The 19,754-nt window shown below is 38.7% G+C and overlaps 1 protein-coding gene across 2 annotated transcripts in view; it reads left to right on the top strand.

Moving 5' to 3' along the window:
* ntrk3b (neurotrophic tyrosine kinase, receptor, type 3b) overlaps positions 1 to 14,205 on the top strand; it is a 153,169-nt gene extending 138,964 nt beyond the window's left edge. For both annotated transcript variants that reach the window (XM_026377628.1, XM_026377627.1), the window contains 2 exons: positions 7,918 to 8,076; positions 11,149 to 14,205. In XM_026377628.1, the coding sequence (XP_026233413.1) occupies positions 7,918 to 8,076; positions 11,149 to 11,334 (345 nt within the window). In that variant the 3' untranslated portion in view covers positions 11,335 to 14,205. The remainder of the gene's footprint in view (positions 1 to 7,917; positions 8,077 to 11,148) is intronic.
* The last annotated feature ends 5,549 nt before the right edge of the window (positions 14,206 to 19,754 follow it).

The following is a 19,754-nucleotide window of genomic DNA, read 5'->3' as shown; positions in this document are numbered from 1 at the left end:
GTCCTAAATCACATCCATCTGTGACATCCTCCTGCTCCGTCTGTACTGAATATGCTTTTGTGTTGTTTCAAAAGAGACAACTGCAGAACCTGCACAGCAGCACTGGTGCCTGCTATGTAGGTGTTTTATACCACTGCCTCACAATATATCAGGTAATGTTTTCCTGAGTTCAGAGAGTGAAGCACTGAATTATGCATGTTTAGGTTGGTGTAAATGACTGTGAATGCTCTAAAGGCACGTATGCATTAAAGATGGGAGAATGGAAACTGACTCAGTGTATTTTTACTACAAATGTTTCAGGAACATATGGAGTAGCTCATGCAGGGGCTCTGCCAAGCGTAGGTCTCAAATACCATTATTAGTTGTAGGTCTATTATTATTTTTTCACTGTGTAATGACAGGTTTCTTTGTATTGCATGTCCTGTGTAATACAGGACAAAGTTGGTACTACAATATGCGATATGCAGTATATTTGATGGCCCTTGACAGCTCATTTCCTTCTGTCATTTTTTTTATCAAGCTGTGTTACATTTGTACATTATTCACTGGCTATGTAGAATTGGGAGTCAGATGTTTGATCTGCTATTTAATCAAGTAATTAATTGAATTTTAGTAATTTGTGTAAAATCCTATTTTCTGGTGTCAGGAAAAAAGTTCTGGAAGAGTTTCCATTTCAGTTTTCTGAATGCTGCAGGTACTCTGTCATGGGACATTGGTTCCTCTAAGAGAAAACTGGCAACAAAACTGCTAAACAGATATAGGTTTCTGCCAGAGGGTAATATTTAGAGGCTTACAGTTTTTACTTTTTTGCTAGACAATATAAAATGTCTTTAGGCTTTTCTCCAGAGGCTTCCTCACATCCTTAGTGTTTTCATTCAGCAATAACACAGCATTATTTGTCATTTCAATGAGGTTGTGATGAGTGAGAATATTGTCTGAATGTAAAATAGACCTGTGTCAAGAAAAAGAATCTGTCCAGCAAAAAATGATTTTCTATGTAGCTAAACTGCAAACACTGTCAATCTGTTTTATTAACAGAAAGCACGTCACAATGAGATCTTTAGTGGGGTGAATGGTCTATAAAATGACGGACAAACGACAAACCTGGGATCAGAAGTCCAGAACCCTGTGTCAGATTGGGTTTAGGCAGGAAAGGTATTTTTGGTTCAAGTTGGAGATAGATTGTAGTTTAAATACAGTTTATGGGAAGTATATTTTCTTTGCTGATTCCAGTCCATAATCTTTCTCACACCTTAATCAAGTGCTGTGAGTGTCTGAACCCAACCATAAAAACCTTTAATAACACTCTGTCTGTGATGATCCTCAGTCATCCAGCAATACCAGTGTTATTAAAGTTATCTAGAAGTTGACCCACGGCAAATGGACTTCTTTCTTGTTAGGCCTATGTTGATAGCATCAGCCCAACATGAAAAAGGTCCAGCTGTCATGATTCAACTTCCAGATAACTTTATAACACTGTAGTGACAAAGCTGAATGTTTTAGTGCAAGATTGGATATTTAGGCAGAAATGACATCTGTATGTTTTGGCAGAAAAGATCCACTATGTGGTGTACTGGTGTCCCACCCATCCCGTTGGGTGAATAATGTAATATACTATACATATAATGTCAAATCATTATTATAGTCTTACCTTTAGCATTTGGGTAGGGAAACCAGAATTTACATTTTTGAATAATGGCTAGCAAACACTCCAACAATGTTACAATAACTCACTTTTAAGGACTTAGGGCGTTTTGTGCCAGGAAGCCTCTGCTTACCTGCACTTCTTTGCTTTGAAGCAAAATGGTCCCAAGGTTTCTGCTGTTTCAAGGATCAAACAGACACTCCTCTGCTGCATTATTTATCAAGCACAAGCTCCTTAAAACTGTATGCAGCCTGGTGCTAATGAGTGCACAGGCCATATTTATTACTGCTGGATGGAGGAATGAAAAAACTGTTTCGCCTTTCCCTATGGGTCTTGTTTTTTCACTCCTAGCCTAGAATTCCTTTCTAACATGATCACTCTCTTATCAGGTCATAAATCTCAGAAATGGTGGTGATGATAACATAGACCTCATGGGACAATTGTGACTTTAGAGGGCCCAGGAAAAGTAGTTTCTGCATTCTTTGCAGCTAGTTTAACATTTTGAGAAATATGATTAGTTGATTTTTTGTTGAGAGGTTTGAGACCTTTGCCTACATTTGGTGAATATGAGGGTGCTTTCAGCAGACTTTTAGGTTAGCTTACTGCAAATAGCTAGCCATGATTTTCCTAAAAAGGAAGGAAGGTGGAGGTGCACTTCTAAACCTCCATAATAAATCTGTTACATCCTGTTTGTTTCATTTGTACAGAAAAACAGAATGTGACTGACTAAGTGTGTGTGCTGATATGTGTCAGACATGCCCGACACTAAGTCAGATCTGGTCATCAGCGGAAGAGAACGTCCTTGTTTGGTTACGCAAAGCTGAAGGTGGTGTCCTTAAAACTGTTTCTATTTTCTGCTCAAATGTTTGGGGGAAACTATGAGGTTAATATGATTGTAATTGTTGTGGGCTTCATTTACCCAAGAGAGGCTAACTGGGTCAAGTGTACTTTCTCTCTCTATTGTTCTTTACAATCAGACAATGTTATTTTTACCTTTATAAATAATATTTCATATTTACTGTATCTTTGTAAAGGTAAATATGAAATATTGTTTAAATTAGATAACACTGATTTTCTTATGCTTGCCTTTTTCCTCTAAATAAAGTCTTATTGCTAAACTCAGCTAACAGCTGATGGTGTTTTATGTAACAGCTTTGCAAATAGCAGCCAGCAGTCATCCAACTTTCAGCAAGAAAGCAAATACACATTTACCAAAATGTAGAATTCTAGCTGTAATTTTATGTGCACTACAGATATAATGAGGTTTGCACCCATCTACAATGTTGTCCCAAATATACTATCCTTGAAGACACATCATTTAGCAGCATTGCAGGTGTCTTCTGCTAACAATTTCATATTCAGACTGTTGCAAAGGCTGCAGCACCAGTTCTAAGAAGCTGCCTAGCTACGCATGGCATTGTCCAAGTCATTCTTGAGAGCTAAATACTTAAAATATGAAAGAAAAATTTAGTGATATCAACAGTGCAATGTATGTGTGTGTGATTTGAAAACCTTCAGAAACTTTCACCACCCACCAGCATGGAGCGGCGAGAGCAGATACCACTTTATCTCCACTTGGCAGCAGCGCAGCAGGTAGAAACCTAATGGACGTCATAGCCTCTAAAAGTGAACTTGTGTTTGCTGCTGTTTGAGCTGGGAGAGAAGAGATAGCAACGTGGTTAGAGCAGGGAGAGAGTGTGTCTAGATGGTTATCAGGGCCCTTAAAGATGTCTGGGGCCTCCCAGGGCTCACTGCAGCCCACAGAGCGCCCATCGAAGAGCCCAACTGGGCCAGTAATCTATCCCCCCGCCATGCTGCTGTGCTCTCCACGCCGTTAATCCAATCACTCCCCTGCCACGGTGGGACAGGCAGAGCGCTAATCCAGTTTACACAGCAACAAAAAAAAAAGCCCCAGACTCATTCCTCACTCCCTGCAGAGCATTGCCAGCTTCTCGATATGACATTGAGTGAGAAAGATGAGGATAATTATAGGGACAATTGTTTTATTTTTATTATGTGTTCAGCCTATTTTTTTTTCCCATGTTCCAAGCTAATTGCCCTGGACTTGTCACAAAAACCCAAGGTGATAGCATACAGTCGGCCAGACTCAAGCTGTTTCAATGTCCCTTGCGAAAGCATTGGTGGAATCATTAGTATGCATCTGATGAGGTTTGGCCTTGTGTGCAATGGGCAGGGTGGACCTCAGATAAGTCATTTAGACTAACAGGAACTTAATTAATTCTGTTTAATCCTTATAAAGCTCCACAGGGGTACAGATTGGTATACAACTCACCACCTCCTTCACCTCACTTTCAGCCCACCTAGCTTGGCTCAGCCCACAGATTTTACACAGCGGAGGCGACTGGTCCCAGCATCGATATTGGCTTAATGTTGTGTACAATACTAAAGCATGTCATGTCTAATGAGACCAGGTGGGGTGTAACTCTGTGTTCATTTTGCCATTAGCTTGCAGTAGAGATCTGGCATGTGAGGTTGAAGGTGAGCACTCAAGAGAAAACTACTGCCAGGCTTCCTTGCTGCCACAGAATTATCTTGAGACTGTCGATAAATACTGTGTATGTTGACAAAGTAGAGAAAGGGCACCTTAACTGAAACACCTCTACACCTACATTTTTGTTTACCTTAATTACAATTTTATCTTTCTTGCCACTGAGTATAAAAACACCAGCCACAAGTAGTAGTTTGAAAAAATTACAGTAATACCTACAGTAATACCTCAGATACCCTTGGGCAGGAAACCAAAGCTAAATAGTGACAGGAGGATTCAGAGTGAATGACTCAAAGAGTTCTATCCTAATTTTTTACCATTCAGCTTTGCACTGTACTAATTTGCAGGTTTGTCATAACACATATTAAAATAAAATACAATTTCTAATTATCTTAAATTCCCTCTGACATATTTCTAAAAAGCATTCAATTTATTTAGTTCCAATTTTTTTCAAAGAGATGAATGAGTTAAAGACAAAAAGTCTAACTACTGTATTAAATTACATTGGTAGGGGAGAAATAGAAGAGAATGGATACCCTCCATTTGTTTTGCTGAAACACCACTAAGACCAAAAGTTGGACATTATGGAGGTTAATGGAGTGTGATTTTGATTCACAGTCAGCATATAGGTGTTGTAGAAAACTGTCTCTAATGGTCTAGTTGACCTCCAGGCTTGTGTACAAAAATCGATTTATGTTTAATGTAGGAAAGGCATACAGTTTTGTGATATCACTTGGCAGCAAACAGTCTATACTGTAGGGCTAAGTGAAGAAAGAAATTTTAAACTACATGAGGTTCTACCTTGCCAGATGCTTTGGTTCTGTGAAGAACATTTGCTTCTGGGCAAATACTGCCAGGGGCTGAGAACCATTTATAGGGCTACAAACTGCCCCTACACAACATATACAAAGCAAAGTCTTTCTAAAGTCTGTAAACATTGGGCGATAACCACATTAAGTAAAACCTGTGAGTGGATTTGTTTGTGTGAGGGAACCCTTTAGTAATTCGCATTAATCTTCAAGTACCCTAGAACAACATATATCTTTTTCAAGTGGCATTTTGCACATCACTGATCAATACCCATTGCACCATACAAGCTAGATCTTACATATACAGTACATTCATTAGCTTAACTGCTTATCCTGGGAGTTGGAGCCAAACCCAGCTGTCATTGGGCGAAAAGCATTGTACATCCTGGACAAGTAGAAAAGTAGAAACAGACAACCATTCACACTCACATTTACACCTATGGGCAATTTAGAACCACCAGTAATTCAACCTAATCTTTAGAGTACCCAGAGAAAACCCAGGCCAGCACAGGGTTGATTGTGAATAGCTCTCACAGAAAAGCCCCTGCCAGCCAGTTCTTACATACACTTCCCTCCAAAATTATTGAAACAGTGAGGCCAGTTTAATTTTGCTGTACACAGAAAAGTCTAATTCATCATTTAACATCAAATGATGAATATGAGACAATAGACCATAATGTTAGCTTTTGTTTTCAGGTGTTTAAGTCTGAATCTAATAGACAACTTAGAAGATAGCACCTTTGGTATGAACCCAACCATTTTTCAAAGGAAATGTCCTCACTGTTCCAATAATTTTGGAGGGAAGTGACCCCCTATATCAACATGTTGATTTTTCTTGGAGACCATTTTATTCAGACCCAGTCTCTGGCTGTTTCTTCTTTTCCGGTCTTGGTCTTGTGTTGAGCTAAGCTAAGTGTCAGCACTAGGTTTATATTTACTGCACAGTTATGGAAATCATACCAATTTTCCTATCAAATTCTGACAGAGTAGTTTTAATGATTCAACCTGATTTACTGGTAGTTCTAAGCTAAAAACTTAGAAAGGACCAACAGAAACCTGCAAATGGATTTATGAAGAGCAGGTGTAACAGAATCCAGGAGAGAACGTTACGGATGAAGGACAAGTAACAACTAAAGGCCTCATATTCAGCAACTAAATTTGATGAAGTGCATAAACTAGAGGGCGTTCTGATCATTTTGGCAGATTGACAAATGTCGTGTTTCCATATAAAACATCTAGAAAATCCATCTGCTGTGTCAAGCCAACACATTGTGTTTGACTTTCAAAGGAAATGTGCGATGAGCATGCTAAGGAACTAGGAAGTAATCAGTTAGAAATCCCCCCCAATACTTAAAATGCCACCCTGCTGTCACAGCTGAAGGAACACAGATGTTGGAGCTGGTAAATGGAGTTGGAAGAAGATCTGATTATAATTAAATGAAACTGATTGTGTTGTAACTCAGAGGTACAGAGCAGAGCAGAGGAACCGCATGAGACTGAAAGCAGCTACAAGCTAAGAGGTTTTCAAACGCTTATGTTGTTGTTGTTGTTTTTGTTGTTGTTGTTGTTTGCTGGTTTTGGTATGTCGTTGTTCTTAATCACAGAAAATGAGCTCAGAATGATGCATGGGTGGATGGTAGATGTGTGTCTATGCTCTAAATCCACTGATTTAGAGATAAAAGCCTCAAAGGAGCTTCAAAATCTACCTTGTTGTTATCTTGGCGATTTTGTCAAGATAACATCAGCAAAGCCAAAAAACTGATAACAAAAGCTGAATGACAGTATTAAGTGACAGTACAGCAAATTCCATATGATAAATATCATAAATGTTGAATTATATTTCCAGTGTTGTAGAAGAACACATTCAGACAGGCAATTAAACACACAGCATATTGTTGTAAATGAGTTTTCATGATCAGCTACAATTAGTCTACACTTATACAAGATGAATAAATGCAATAGTAAATTGTACTCTTTCATCTTTGTTCACTGGGGAATTAAGACCACTACATTCATGTGATAACAGCTTAGAAAGTAGTCACATGGCTCTGGAAAAAGTACAGCAACCGTCCTTTGATATAAGATATGTTGTCTTATATATGTCATTGTTTGGGCGGTGGAAAATAAAGAACATTAACAGTTTAGCAGACAGTAACATCTGTGCCACCTACACTGGCTCCAGCACCTGCGGGCTTCACATCAAATCACAGCAGATGATTTTGAGCTGAAACCTTTTCTTCTCATTTCCATGAGTCTCTTTCTGCTCATCAGAGACATGATTAAAGCGCAGCCACTGACATGAATGGGAAATAGATCTTAAAACAATGTCTGCTAATGGAAGTTGAGAGCAAGGATGATAAATGGATGATTTTTTTTAATCAATTAATTTCCAGCCTCTGAGGATTTATAGCAAGGGAGACTTTACTCCATGTTCTGATATATTCGCTTGAGATGTTACCCTGGCTCATGCAAACCTTTTAATGAATGCAAGGCGTTAGCATGTTGATATGTAGCATCGAATGTCCTGTCACATTAGCAGCCATGTGAAGTTCTTTTGGTAGAAACCAACTTAACTAGAAGCTGATTAGAACATATTTGCTTCCCAGCTTTGAGACTTTGATCTTCTGTTGTTGCGAAGAAGGGACTGCAAAGAGCCATTTTTCATCAAATTAATGTTGTAGCCTAAAACATTTCACATCCTGTGATTCAGTACGTACAGAGCAGGTGGTAGATTTGTCAGTGTTTTCCTGTCTTACACCAGTGTCAAAACCCAAGCAGCACAGCAGACATTCATGAGATGAGGTAAATCCATCGTATCAATTACATGCAAGGACAGTTAATCCCCAGACACACGGGAGTTTTTTTGTTCATGATTCAATTTTCTAATCTGACTTTTAGCCATATTTGCATTTGCATTAAAACACCTCCTCTCTCTATTGTTCTCTTCTCCTCAGGTTGGAGGACATACCATGCTACCTATTCGCTGGATGCCCCCAGAGAGCATCATGTACAGGAAATTCTCCACTGAAAGCGATGTCTGGAGCTTTGGAGTTATCCTGTGGGAGATCTTTACCTATGGGAAGCAGCCTTGGTTTCAACTGGGTAACAACGAGGTACAAACAGCCTGAAGCGTGTAGATAATGCTCCACAAGATAACAGCACGCATAACTGTATATTGTGTTTATATTATCAAAGGCTTTGGCGCAGGCTTTCATGCAAACACAAAATTATAGCTCCAGGTTATTCTGCGGTAAATGTTTATGTCTGCTTTTCTATTTTAGAAAATCAAGCACAGGTGTCTTTTACAAAACACATAAAAATGGTATATTTAATTGATCTGGAGCTGGTATTAAAGAGGAAAGAAATAGGATGAAATTAACTCACAGAGCACAGAGGGTGGGGAAACACTCCCCTTTACTGCAGCGAAAGTGAAAGCATGAGTTTTCTAATAGAAGATTTAAATGAACATTGCCATTTTGAATCTTAATCTACTGCCTGATGTTGTTTCTTTTCTCTCACTGCGACTCACGCTGGCCCAACGAGGTGATAAATTGATGCCGCTTTCCCACCAGACAAGATGCTGCATTACATAACACCCATGATTGGTTTGTTTTTTCATTGGAGGCTCAGGCTTGAATCAATAAAATTCAATTAGGATTACTCTTGTAAAGCGAGCATATTGAGAAAATTAAATTGACCTAAAAGAATAACCTGGCATGTGGCGTGCATTGCACTTATAAGTATTTCAATTGAAAGATCAATATGTTCTTGAGCTTGACACAAATTGGGATTTCCACTTTTCTATATATCTTGTACAGAAGGAGTTTTGAGACACTCTAAATTAAAAGCTCAGCTGATTATACTACATTGCCGTAACCTTATGACAGTGTAATCAGATGAGCACTGTTATGTGATGGTCAAAAGATAAAACTCAACCATTTGTTCTCTGTTAATGTAATTCTGTCTTCAAGGAGTGTTAGATTGTAGCATTGTGCATATTATTAAGATTTTTAACACATCGCGCAATGATTCATTGCAGCAATAATTATAAAAAGGCATCAGTGAAAGTAACTAATTCTTACCTGTGTGCAGCAGACGCATGTTTCAAACAGGTATCATTTTCCACTGGGCTGTACAGGCTCCACCTCTCTTCTATAGAAAGCTGCACAGCTGCTGTTTATAAGCAATGTGCTATAGTAACAAACACTGGCAAACCCCATAAAATGTTATCATATTTTAATGGACTTTCCACAAAATATGTATGAATTATGGGGCAACGTGTATAAAAAGATGCGTACACACTTTGGTGCAGCCATAACAACGTAGTTTTTATATGTGGAAGTTAACATTGTATATTGTTGCTTCCATGAGTTGGAACAGACAGGTTCAGAATAAAACGAAAAGAGCGAAATTGTACAGTATGATATAAACAACCTCAAAGCGTCTGTACTTCAGAGGATACAAAAGGGTGAAACTGTATAATTAATAAGGTAATTTGCTTCAGTACTGCTCTACTTGTGGTCAAGCGTGTTTTTCATCTTTCTCCTTAGAAGCAGATGATCTTAATCCAGACATCTGCTTGCAGCTGAGCATCCTGCTGTTGTTTAGTGGGTAGACAGAAGTAGTTGATCACAGGCTCCAACTGTGATCTTATTATTATGTTCCCTTGTTTATTAGCAAATGTATTAATATTTGCTGTTACAAATGGTATAGACAAATGATACAAATTACACTCTAGATCTCTTTAATATGTACTTTTTACCTCCAGCATATCTCATCTTAAAACTATCCTTAATGGTTAAAGCCAAAAATCATCTGCTGTACAGTTAAACATTGTGCAGTAGAGTAGGTAGTTTAGATTTGCAGCTGTTTAAAATGTCAACTTTAAAGTCACAAATCTTATTCAGCAGTTGCTGTTTATCACATTGTCATGTAAGTTAGTTGATTGCTGCCTTGCTGTATAGTGCTTCAGTGATCACAGTCAGCAGAAGTCACACAGTCAGGGACAGAATTAAACCTGAAGCAAAGCCAGATTAGTTTTAATTAAAAGCCAAAGTTAGTCATTTAACCTGTTGTTCTCCTAAGGTTCTGGAAGCTTCCTGCCATCTTTAACAGCTCTAATAGCTGAACTAATGGCATGTTTTCAATCTGCAGCAGAGAGTAATGAAATACCCCAGCTGAGAAACACAGTACTATGAATGCAAATCATATTCATATGCTCTATAACTGTGCTTGGTGCTTAAAGTATTTCCTTTGTGGTGTTGCAGCTACTGGAAGATAGACAAAAGGAAGTTTTGCTGCGTGGGAAAACTGTAGAAAGACTTGTGGCAAAAAAAGAAATGTGCATTTGCTCCTTCATAGCCTACATTAGCAGGACAAAGCAAATACAAGAGTGAAAGCACAAACATTACAGGAAATCTTCCAAATCTAGAAAAACAACAAATACATATAAATATGCATACAAATAGCACATGCAAAAAACAATCACTACAGTGAAAGAGCACAGGGATGCTGCAGGGAGTGGTGGGCTCTGTTTGGATAAGCAGCAAGCAATGTTACAGATGCTTGTGTGTCTGTCAGGTTTTTTGCATAACCTAGCCCTTTATTAAACCCATTTCTCAATTGGGAAGCACATTTACCAAATATATGTGCTTCCTCTGTCTTTTAATATGTCTTACTGGAAGACTTTCTATGTTTGTTGTTGTTGTTGTTTTCCTTTACTGGTATTAATGCCTTGTGTATAAAGTCAATGCCAAAAACATTGGTTCTGTGCAGCAAGTTGTTAGACATGAATATACCCATATCTATTTTCAAGCTACAGTGGGCTGAAATTGACACAAATAATAAAGTCAGAATAGTCAGAACAGCTGTGAGTCATCTGGTTAATTAGAGCCAACAAATCCAAGTCCAACAAATCACACTGTTAACAACATCTCAAACATCCACCCCTCACATATTCAATATTATTGTCGTTTTTTGCTGTGGGATAGAACAGAAAAAAGTCTTGTTTCCCCTTTAATATTGCACAAATTTAAGAGCGAATGCATTCTGTTTATTTCTTTCATCTCAGTTTCATTAGTTCAAACCTCAAAGGACAGTCTGCTCAGTGTCACTGGTTTCTCATTATAAACAAACGAAAGCAATCAGTCTCACTGTCTCACTCCACTGCCCTCTCTACTCCGCAGGTTATTGAGTGCATAACCCAGGGTCGGGTTCTGGAGAGGCCACGGATTTGTCCTAAGGAGGTGTACGACATCATGCTGGGCTGCTGGCAGAGGGAACCGCAGCAGCGACTGAACATTAAGGACATCCAGAAGGTCCTGTTCGCCATGGGAAAAGCCACACCGGTCTACCTGGACATCCTGGGCTAGCAGTGGCCCTCAGTGGCCCATTCCTCGCCAGACAGACCGATTGACCCACAGGAATCCAGGAATAACCAAACCAACCTGCTCCACTGTTGAAAAACACCTACAACGTTTGGGAAGGACTTAAGTGCCTGCAACACTTTTGGATATAGTGGATAATCCGTATTAAAAAAAAAAAAAAAAAAAAAAAAAAAAACATGCACTTTTACATTTTGTTTACTTGGGTATAAGATGTACAGATTTGAAGAAGATGTTTTTTTTCCTTGAAGAACTGCAAAAATACACAAACGTGGTGACAAAAAAGGGAAGCTAAGTGGACTGGGCTGGCAATAGGAAAATGGCCACAGTGATTATATTACAGAGAGAACACGTCAGAGTTAAAATCTATCCTGGGTTTGGTTTTATGAATATATATAGAAATATTACATATATTTTATATTTATTTCTTTTTGTCAAGGTGTTGGAGGGCCTGCCATGTGCGTTGCTAAGGGCTCGGCCCTGTCTGAAGACGTCACCTACAAACTATTGGCAGGGACTTGACGATGGAAGCCTTACTTGCAATGGCACTGAGCTTTTAATGGAAACTCTGCTCCTGTGGAATAACACTGGATGGTTGGGGGGAAAAAAGGAGCACTCTATAGAGGACTTACCCAATCAGACAACCGACAAATCTATTTTAATTTAAAAAATAATGTACATATTGTAAAATTCTATGTGTCAGAATTATGTTAACTTATTTTTTCCGACATTATTTTGGTTCATTTTCTGACTGTGATGTGGTTGGCTAAAGTATAAAGCTATGGTATTTGTTTTCATCCTAATCTAGAGATGATTTCTTTGGGGAATTATCTGTGTCAGTGCTGGTAAGTTGTCTTATGTGGTGAAGGTGAATGGCAGTGAATGCAGTTCAAAAAGCCCACTGACACCGAATCACAGAGACTATGGAGAATGGGGGGACGACTCGGAGCCATAGTTCAACACTTTCGACACTTTTCCAAAGAGGTAACGAAACCTCAGATTTACTTTTCAGTTCATTTGCTTTTTATGGCGAGAATAATGCGTTGATATATAATGTCTTACACCACACCTCTGAAACACATACACACGCTTTGAGACGCTTTTATGTCATATTCAGGCTTTCTGGTGTGAAACTGCTTTTTCACTCACAAAAAAAAAAAAATAAATAAAAATGTAACTTAGAATATAAATCATTTGTTAGTCACACATGTGTATGCTACATAAACAGGCTTAGAAACTATAAAAAATGGTACAAGACTTTGGTAGAATGCGTTTCTTTCTTTCTGGGAGTTAGACGCCATTTAGCTGTCAGCTAAATATGAAGCTGCAGCCAGCACATGGTTAGCTTCGCATAAAGACGAGAAGAAAAGAGCTAGTGTGGATCAAAATCCATCTACTATACCAACACATCTAAAGCATCTCTAAAATAGTTAGAGAGCGGAAGCAACTGGCAGGCATTTTGTGACAGATTTGCTAGAAATAAAAAAGTATGATGAGTATAAAAAAGTCAGCATGAGGTTTTCCAGACAACGTTCTTGTTCCCTAAACATTTTAATTAGTGAGCTGTTGCCTTTGTACATAGCCAGACTATCTACTTCACTGTTTGGGGTCTTTATGCTAAGCTAAGCTAACCAGATGCTGACAGCACCTTTTATATTTACTGAACCGACATGAAAGTGGTATCTATCTTCTTATCTAACTCTTAGCAAGAGAGTAAACAGGTGCATTTTCCAAAATGTTGAAGAATTGCTTTAGGTTTTTTCTTCACCCCTTCACAAACCATGAAAAGAAACATAGTTGCTTCTTCCCTCACATTTAATTTAGAACAAAATAAAAACATTGCGTGTTTTTTTTTTTTTAATTATTCCAATTTCATTCTCATCAGCTGTACATGACACACAGTCACTCTTCTTCCTCGCACTTGTGGCCTTTGCATGTTTGGCACTGACGAGGTTTTCCACCCGTCTATTGCTTTGATAAAAACCTCTTCCGTTACAACCAGAGAGGAGCCACTGAAGCAAGTAAATAACTGTGTTCATTTATGGACGGTACATCAAAAATAATAGTCATTGAAGAGGTTCAGTTAATTGTGTGGTATTACACATCCCATTTTTTTTTTTTGGTAATTACAGTATTTAATGAACTGGAAAACCTGAAGAGTTTTGGTTCAAAATGTGACAGTAAAACGTGACCCCCAAAAAGCTTCAGAGCAAAATAACCAAATGATATTACTAAAGAATCATTTGTAATGAAGTGCTCAGTTGAGAAAATGATTACATTTTTACAGAGTGGATCCTGTAGATGTCTCAGACACTGAATGACAAACCTCAGGCAACAATTTTATTTTATGTCGTATGTGGATATGTAACGTTTTGGAGTGGAACTCTTCACGTCTTTTCTTCATTATCTCAACATGAATTCTCCCACTTCCACAGTGTTGTCTCTGTTCTCCTTGGGACTATGTAAATCATTAATGAGTATTCAGTTACTTCAAGTATTTTATATGAAAGGCAGGATCTAATCCAATGAGTTACCCAGAGCACTGAGTTTTTGTGTATTCTCTTGTGGTAAAGATAAACGCTTAAAGACATTATGACACAGACCGTGAGCATTTGCAGGGTATTGTAATCCTTTTCATGGTGAGTTGAATATTGTTTTAAAAGATTTCTTTTGTTTTTCTTTCCTTGGATGAAACTAACTGAACACTTTTTGAAGCAAAGTTGGCATATTACCATGTACACATGTTACAGATTATAAAAATGTGGTATAACAACTGCAGTATATAAAATACTGGTATTCCATGATAGATCTTTGTATTAATGTGACTCTCTTAAGAAAATGTCTTCAAACAATCAGACAATCTCCTTTTTCCATTTTGTCCTGTCTTATAAAGGTGTGTGAATTTGACTAAATCTTGTCTTCATCTAAATGTCTTAGAAAGCTGAGCAGCGTGAATTGCACTGTGAGTTTGTGTTATGTGCTCTTCATGTATGAACTCAAGAGATTTCTCTAAGGTCAGTGGTTCGGACCAGCTACAGATCAACAGATGTACCGATTCAGTGGTTTTCTGCTTTAGAAGGACAGCATCACAATTTGAAAGACTGTTGTGTTTTTTTATTGTGACTGAACAGTTATGAACATACAAGTCATTTACACATATTCTTAGTCTTAGAACGTTTAGGATAAAAGGTCCAGAAAAATCATCCAAAAACACACACACACTGTCTTTAACTTCAAAATCTTTCTTCATAATCGCCATGGTTTTGGCATTTTCTTAGTATTGAAAGTAATCCAGCTAATTTATGTCACTCATGGTTACAGTGCAAACAGAAACCTTAGGTACCTAATGCAGCATCATGTTTCATAACAAAAACATTCTTGCTTACAAAATAACAAGCCAAAAGACCTGTGATCCAAATTAATAAGGCACAGCACCAAATGCTTGTTTAAAGCAGGATTTTGTCGCTCCCTTGAAAGTTATTGCACCAGCAATAACTTGATCCTTTCTCATAACACGTGCCAGGCAAACAGGAGAATTAGCAGGTGTTGATTTCCACCCGTTATGAGGAGGAAGGGGGATGTGATGCTTATGTTTCACAATCCTGGGCTACAAAGGGGTAATATCAACATCTTTTTTAAGTTTTTTTGTTTGTGTTTTAACTCAAAACTGTCACTGTTGTCCACAAAAGTGACTGATTCAGTCTATATTAAAAATAAGATATCACCCCTGCCGAGGTAGTGCTGTTTCCAGTTCCAGGAACTTGCATGTGACTTGTACATGTGAGGATGTTACCTGTGACTGATATTGCATTTTTGTTTTAACCATTCAGGATGCCCCACAACCTAATTCATGCCCATCTTCCTGTGAGATGCCAATAAATTGTACTCTAATTTGTGCTCACAGGTTTTAGAGTGAATACGAAATGTAAACGACTTTTACGCCATTTGTCAACACACAAAAGAATCATTTTTAGTTTTGCAACTGCTGCATACTTCATTGGCAAGTCTCCACGTTAAACCACATCCGACACATTATTGTCTTAGCTGCCCTCTGCCGAGGGATTTAAGGTCAGTGAGCAGTGTGTTATGATGGTGGTACTGTAATTGTTTATTGATTTGCAATTACGCTGTGTTTTGTGAGTTGAGGTTCCCCCTGTGAGCTTTACGTGTGTGTGTGTGTGTGTGCACGTGTTGTTTTTGTGGTCTAGTCTGGGGTGTGTCGAGTGTCCAGTTTCAACTCCCCTGTGCTGTTAGTGCGGACTGTAACATCATCTTGACAAATGTACAGAGCTTAGATAAAATGTAAACACATCACAAACAGTTACATGAGTACGAATAGGCAGAGAACTACTGTAAATCTGAATTACTGGAGCTGCGTCTGGCAGCTACTGAAGAGCCCTGAGAATTTTGTTATTCTAGTTTTTGGATATTTGATAAGAGACAACTAACTGAGCTCTAGAAGAAAAAGCTAAATGTATACACATTATGGTTGATGTAGACTAGAAGTTTATCAAATGTTAGTCATTGTAGAGGAAGTGTGGGGGCAGAGACGTCAGACAGGTGTATTCAGGGGTTCTGGAAACAACAGGAAGTTAGTTGTTGCTGTTTGACCTGTTAATTTGTCGCAGTTAGCATTTGGAGCTGTGACACACAGCTCACAGAGACAAATAAGGTACTTTAAAACCATTAGAGTGTGATTGCTAAAATAGTCAAAACTCTGTTAAAGCTGATCAAACACACATGCACATATTTTTAGATTCTCTCTGACTCACTCTTTCCTGTAATAAAAAACTGGATAAACATGTCAGAGAAAAGAGAAAAGACACTTTAGAACCTGACTGATTTTAGAGTTGGCTCAGTGTCAAGTTCCATTCATTGTTGTCTGTAGGTCTTTTTTCCAAACAGGAACTCCGGCTGGTTAATTATTCATTCTTTTAATGGTGCCAAAATATGTGGAAACAGCGCTCAGGATGTTGCCCATGGAAATCTTGTACTTTCTGTAGCGTCAAGGCTCTGGGCTCGATTATTTCCCAAAGCGAAGTAGATAAAAGACAATAATGAAACCGATTATATTAACTTTATTGATTCCCTGTGTGGGGTGTCAAACTTTGAAAACCCATGTGATGGAAATCGTTATGTTGTTAATAATACATTCTGCAGATGCCAAACAGCATTCATTTAGCGAACTTCATGTTGATTTCCATTTCCTTCTCAGGCCCACATGTTTGTGATGTGAAAGCTCTTGCTTTATATTCTGTATACATTTTGCTTTTCAGGCTGATTGCTTCTCGGTAGTCCAGTAGTGCCTGTCAGCATCAAGTGCTTCAACACAACCATTTGAGTGACAATCCAAACATATACCGAAACCATTTATAAATTGCTTTTAAAAGTGCAGTTGCTTTCAACTACTTCAGTCAGGCTATCTGACTCACCCGTATCTCTGTCTTTAAAAAACATAAAGTGACTACAAGGAAATGATTCACTTTCTGCTCTGGAGACGTTTTGTCTTCTTTTGTCAAAATAATCCTGAACTGTATTCAGCTGTGTCAGCTCGCCCTGAATGAGAAGGTATTGAACTTCATCAGCAACTGTGGCAGCTTCATAGAAAACACAAGGACAGGAAGAGGGGGCGGAGGGTTGTCTGCTCCTTCTCTTTGGTGAGTTGGCAAACTCGTGTTTGATCAAGAGTTTCTACAAACAAAATAAGGAGCTACGCTGACGCCGATGCTCGTTACATAATCCAATACCTCTCTGTTTTCTTTTCCGCAGACACGTAAGCAAATGTTTTGACCTTGAATGCAAAACTCTCCACTGTTTGATCAAAAATGCCTCGTTCTCTATGATAAGTTGCAAAATCATAATCTGTTCTGCCTCAAAGCAGTCTCCTGTGCTGTTGCACTGTAAACAGTGTTTTTTGTTGAGTACATGAACCCAGAGCTCCCTTCTCACCACCCAGGGAGAATGTCTTTGACTAATCCCCCAGGCTTTCTTATCAAGTGTGATTGAATAGAGCCATCATTTCCCAGAAGACAGCCTAACCTTTATCTTGCCCACTTTCTATTTCTGCATCTGTTTTTTTTTTCTCTACGCAACAAGTTGTTAGTGGGAAGAGAAGACCTGTTAACTGTTTACCCCTGCAATATGCACATCGATTCCCCAGTGGGCGCACATTTGAAACATGAAAGGCTCTGAACAAAATGGAAAATTTCCACTCCGTTTTCCTTACAGCCAATCAGTGTGCAGTGACCCAGATAAGGAGTGTGATATTGATGATGACAGCAATAAAGACATATTTTCACCACGAGCCTTCCTTCTAATTAGGTTGATCAGCGTAGAAAATAAATGAATTTTGACAAAATGCAAAAGAGGTGGTGTGGTGGAAGGATTAGACAGAGTGTGACGGGAAGAGGGGAGCGAAATCAGAAGGTTTCTGGGGGTTAAGTGAATCCGCTGTTGGGGAATGGGTGGCAATTACCACTGAAATGAGATTTTGTGGCTTCAGGTGCCTCCTAAATACGGTGTTTGGTCAAAGTAATTGTTCAGGGTCAAGTGGGTGATACTCATTGGCGGTGCTTTAGCTGGTTTTTGCATCTCTTGAGTGCCTGCATTTCCGACTGTGTGTACAGTATTAAAAGCACATGTACTACTACTTCACACTGCATGTCAACTGCTCGTGTATATTACAAATTAATTCCCTCACTGAATCCCTCATGAAAGCTAAACGATGGCAGCGCTCTAGTGCTACGTAGGGTAAGTGCCAGTGCTTAGTACTAACCACACCAAACCAAACTGGCTTTAAAAATCAGATTGATGAGTCTGCATAGGAATCTCTCCTCTGCCTTTGAACAAAGGACAATTCCACTGTGATCGTTTGACATCTTTTAGTTTTTTCGAGCTTCGTTTTTATCTCTTTAACATTTTGTAGCTAAACTTTTGATCTAATTCCATAGAGTCTGGTTAAGGAAATCATGTTGTTGTTTGGTGCATCCTTTGGATGTGAATACAGTAACTGACAGAACGTGGTTAATATAACATTAGACTTTGGTTAAATAATTTATTTTTTGAAAATTAATTAATTATGACCCCGTGGATGTCCTAAGGGTTAGTAATATAGTAGTGGACACCAATCAACCTTAAAGATGACTTATTTTACATTATTGTATGAAACCTGAAGTCCTTCATGTATCCCATCTCTTCTGCTGAAGCACTTAAATCTTCAAACCCTTGTTTCACCTTTCTACTGTGTGTGAGTCGTCACGTGCTGGAAGAGATTTAGTGAAAAAGACACATGCACGTACTGGACGAAATGTAGAATTTTGGAAATTTCCATCACAACCAGAGAAAAGAAAACAACAAAAAGAGTGTTTTTTACCCACAGCGATCAATAAATGTGTCATTATTATCAACACCAATAAGCACAGGTGTCAATCCAAAGCACTATAAAAATAAGGAAAAAAATCACAGAGTCGAGGCTACTGTTTTATTTTAACAAAGAGTATAAATGTAACATGTTTATGTTTTCAACAAACTATTTCATACCCCTCTAAATGATGAACTCTTCAAGTGCTTCTGGGAATGTCAGATGGGAGTTTGGCAGTGTGGCCACGGTGGATTGGAAGCAAGCAAGTAATCAGGTCAGCAGCCAAAGTGCCGGGAGGAACAGACATGCAGAGCAGCACCGAAATACCAACCTCCACATTTCCTTCTAGAGAGAGGGATCACTTTCCACATTACGTTTCCACGGTGGATGGAAAGATGGGGATGTCGCCCCATGGCAATATGCTGCAGACTCAGCAGGTGTTGACATCTAGATTAACCTTGCACTGGTGTAAGTTCAATTCCTCTGGAAGTCGATGTCTTATTAGAATGCACACAGAGAGCTTGTACCCAATCCCTGGTTGCTAAAGCTCCCAGGTAGTGCTCTTCATGGCCCATCAATCAAATGGTCATCGGAGCATTGCTGCAGGAACGTGGAAAGCTTGGAAGCTGGCTGAGACTTTCGACCGAACAAAGACTCTTTCCTAATTCATGTTACCTCGACTGCTCCTGTAGGAGCTTTTCATTTCATTTTCATTCTTGTCACACGGTAAAAGCGTGTAGGACATTCAGTACATTGCTCTGGCTCTGACCCCATCATTTACTGTACAGTCACTCTGAAATATACTCTATTTACACGACTTTACTGTCTGCACATTTTACTGGGTCGTAAATTTAGTTCTTTCCATCATCAGTCTACACAGCGAGCCACGACCAATGACAAAATGACAAAATGAAAACGTCTTGAGATGCATTTATATAATACAGTGTTCCACAAGCATAGTGGCCTCAGTAATTGTAAAAATAGAAGTAATCTGGAACCATCAGGACTCTACCTATCTGTTCAGAATGACCTTGGTCAGGGAGGTGAA

Source organism: Anabas testudineus, chromosome 3, assembly GCF_900324465.2.
Source record: "Anabas testudineus chromosome 3, fAnaTes1.2, whole genome shotgun sequence".
Lineage (NCBI taxonomy): Eukaryota > Metazoa > Chordata > Actinopteri > Anabantiformes > Anabantidae > Anabas > Anabas testudineus.
Note: the sequence above shows the minus strand (reverse complement) of the source record. Positions and strands in the feature narration are given on the sequence as shown.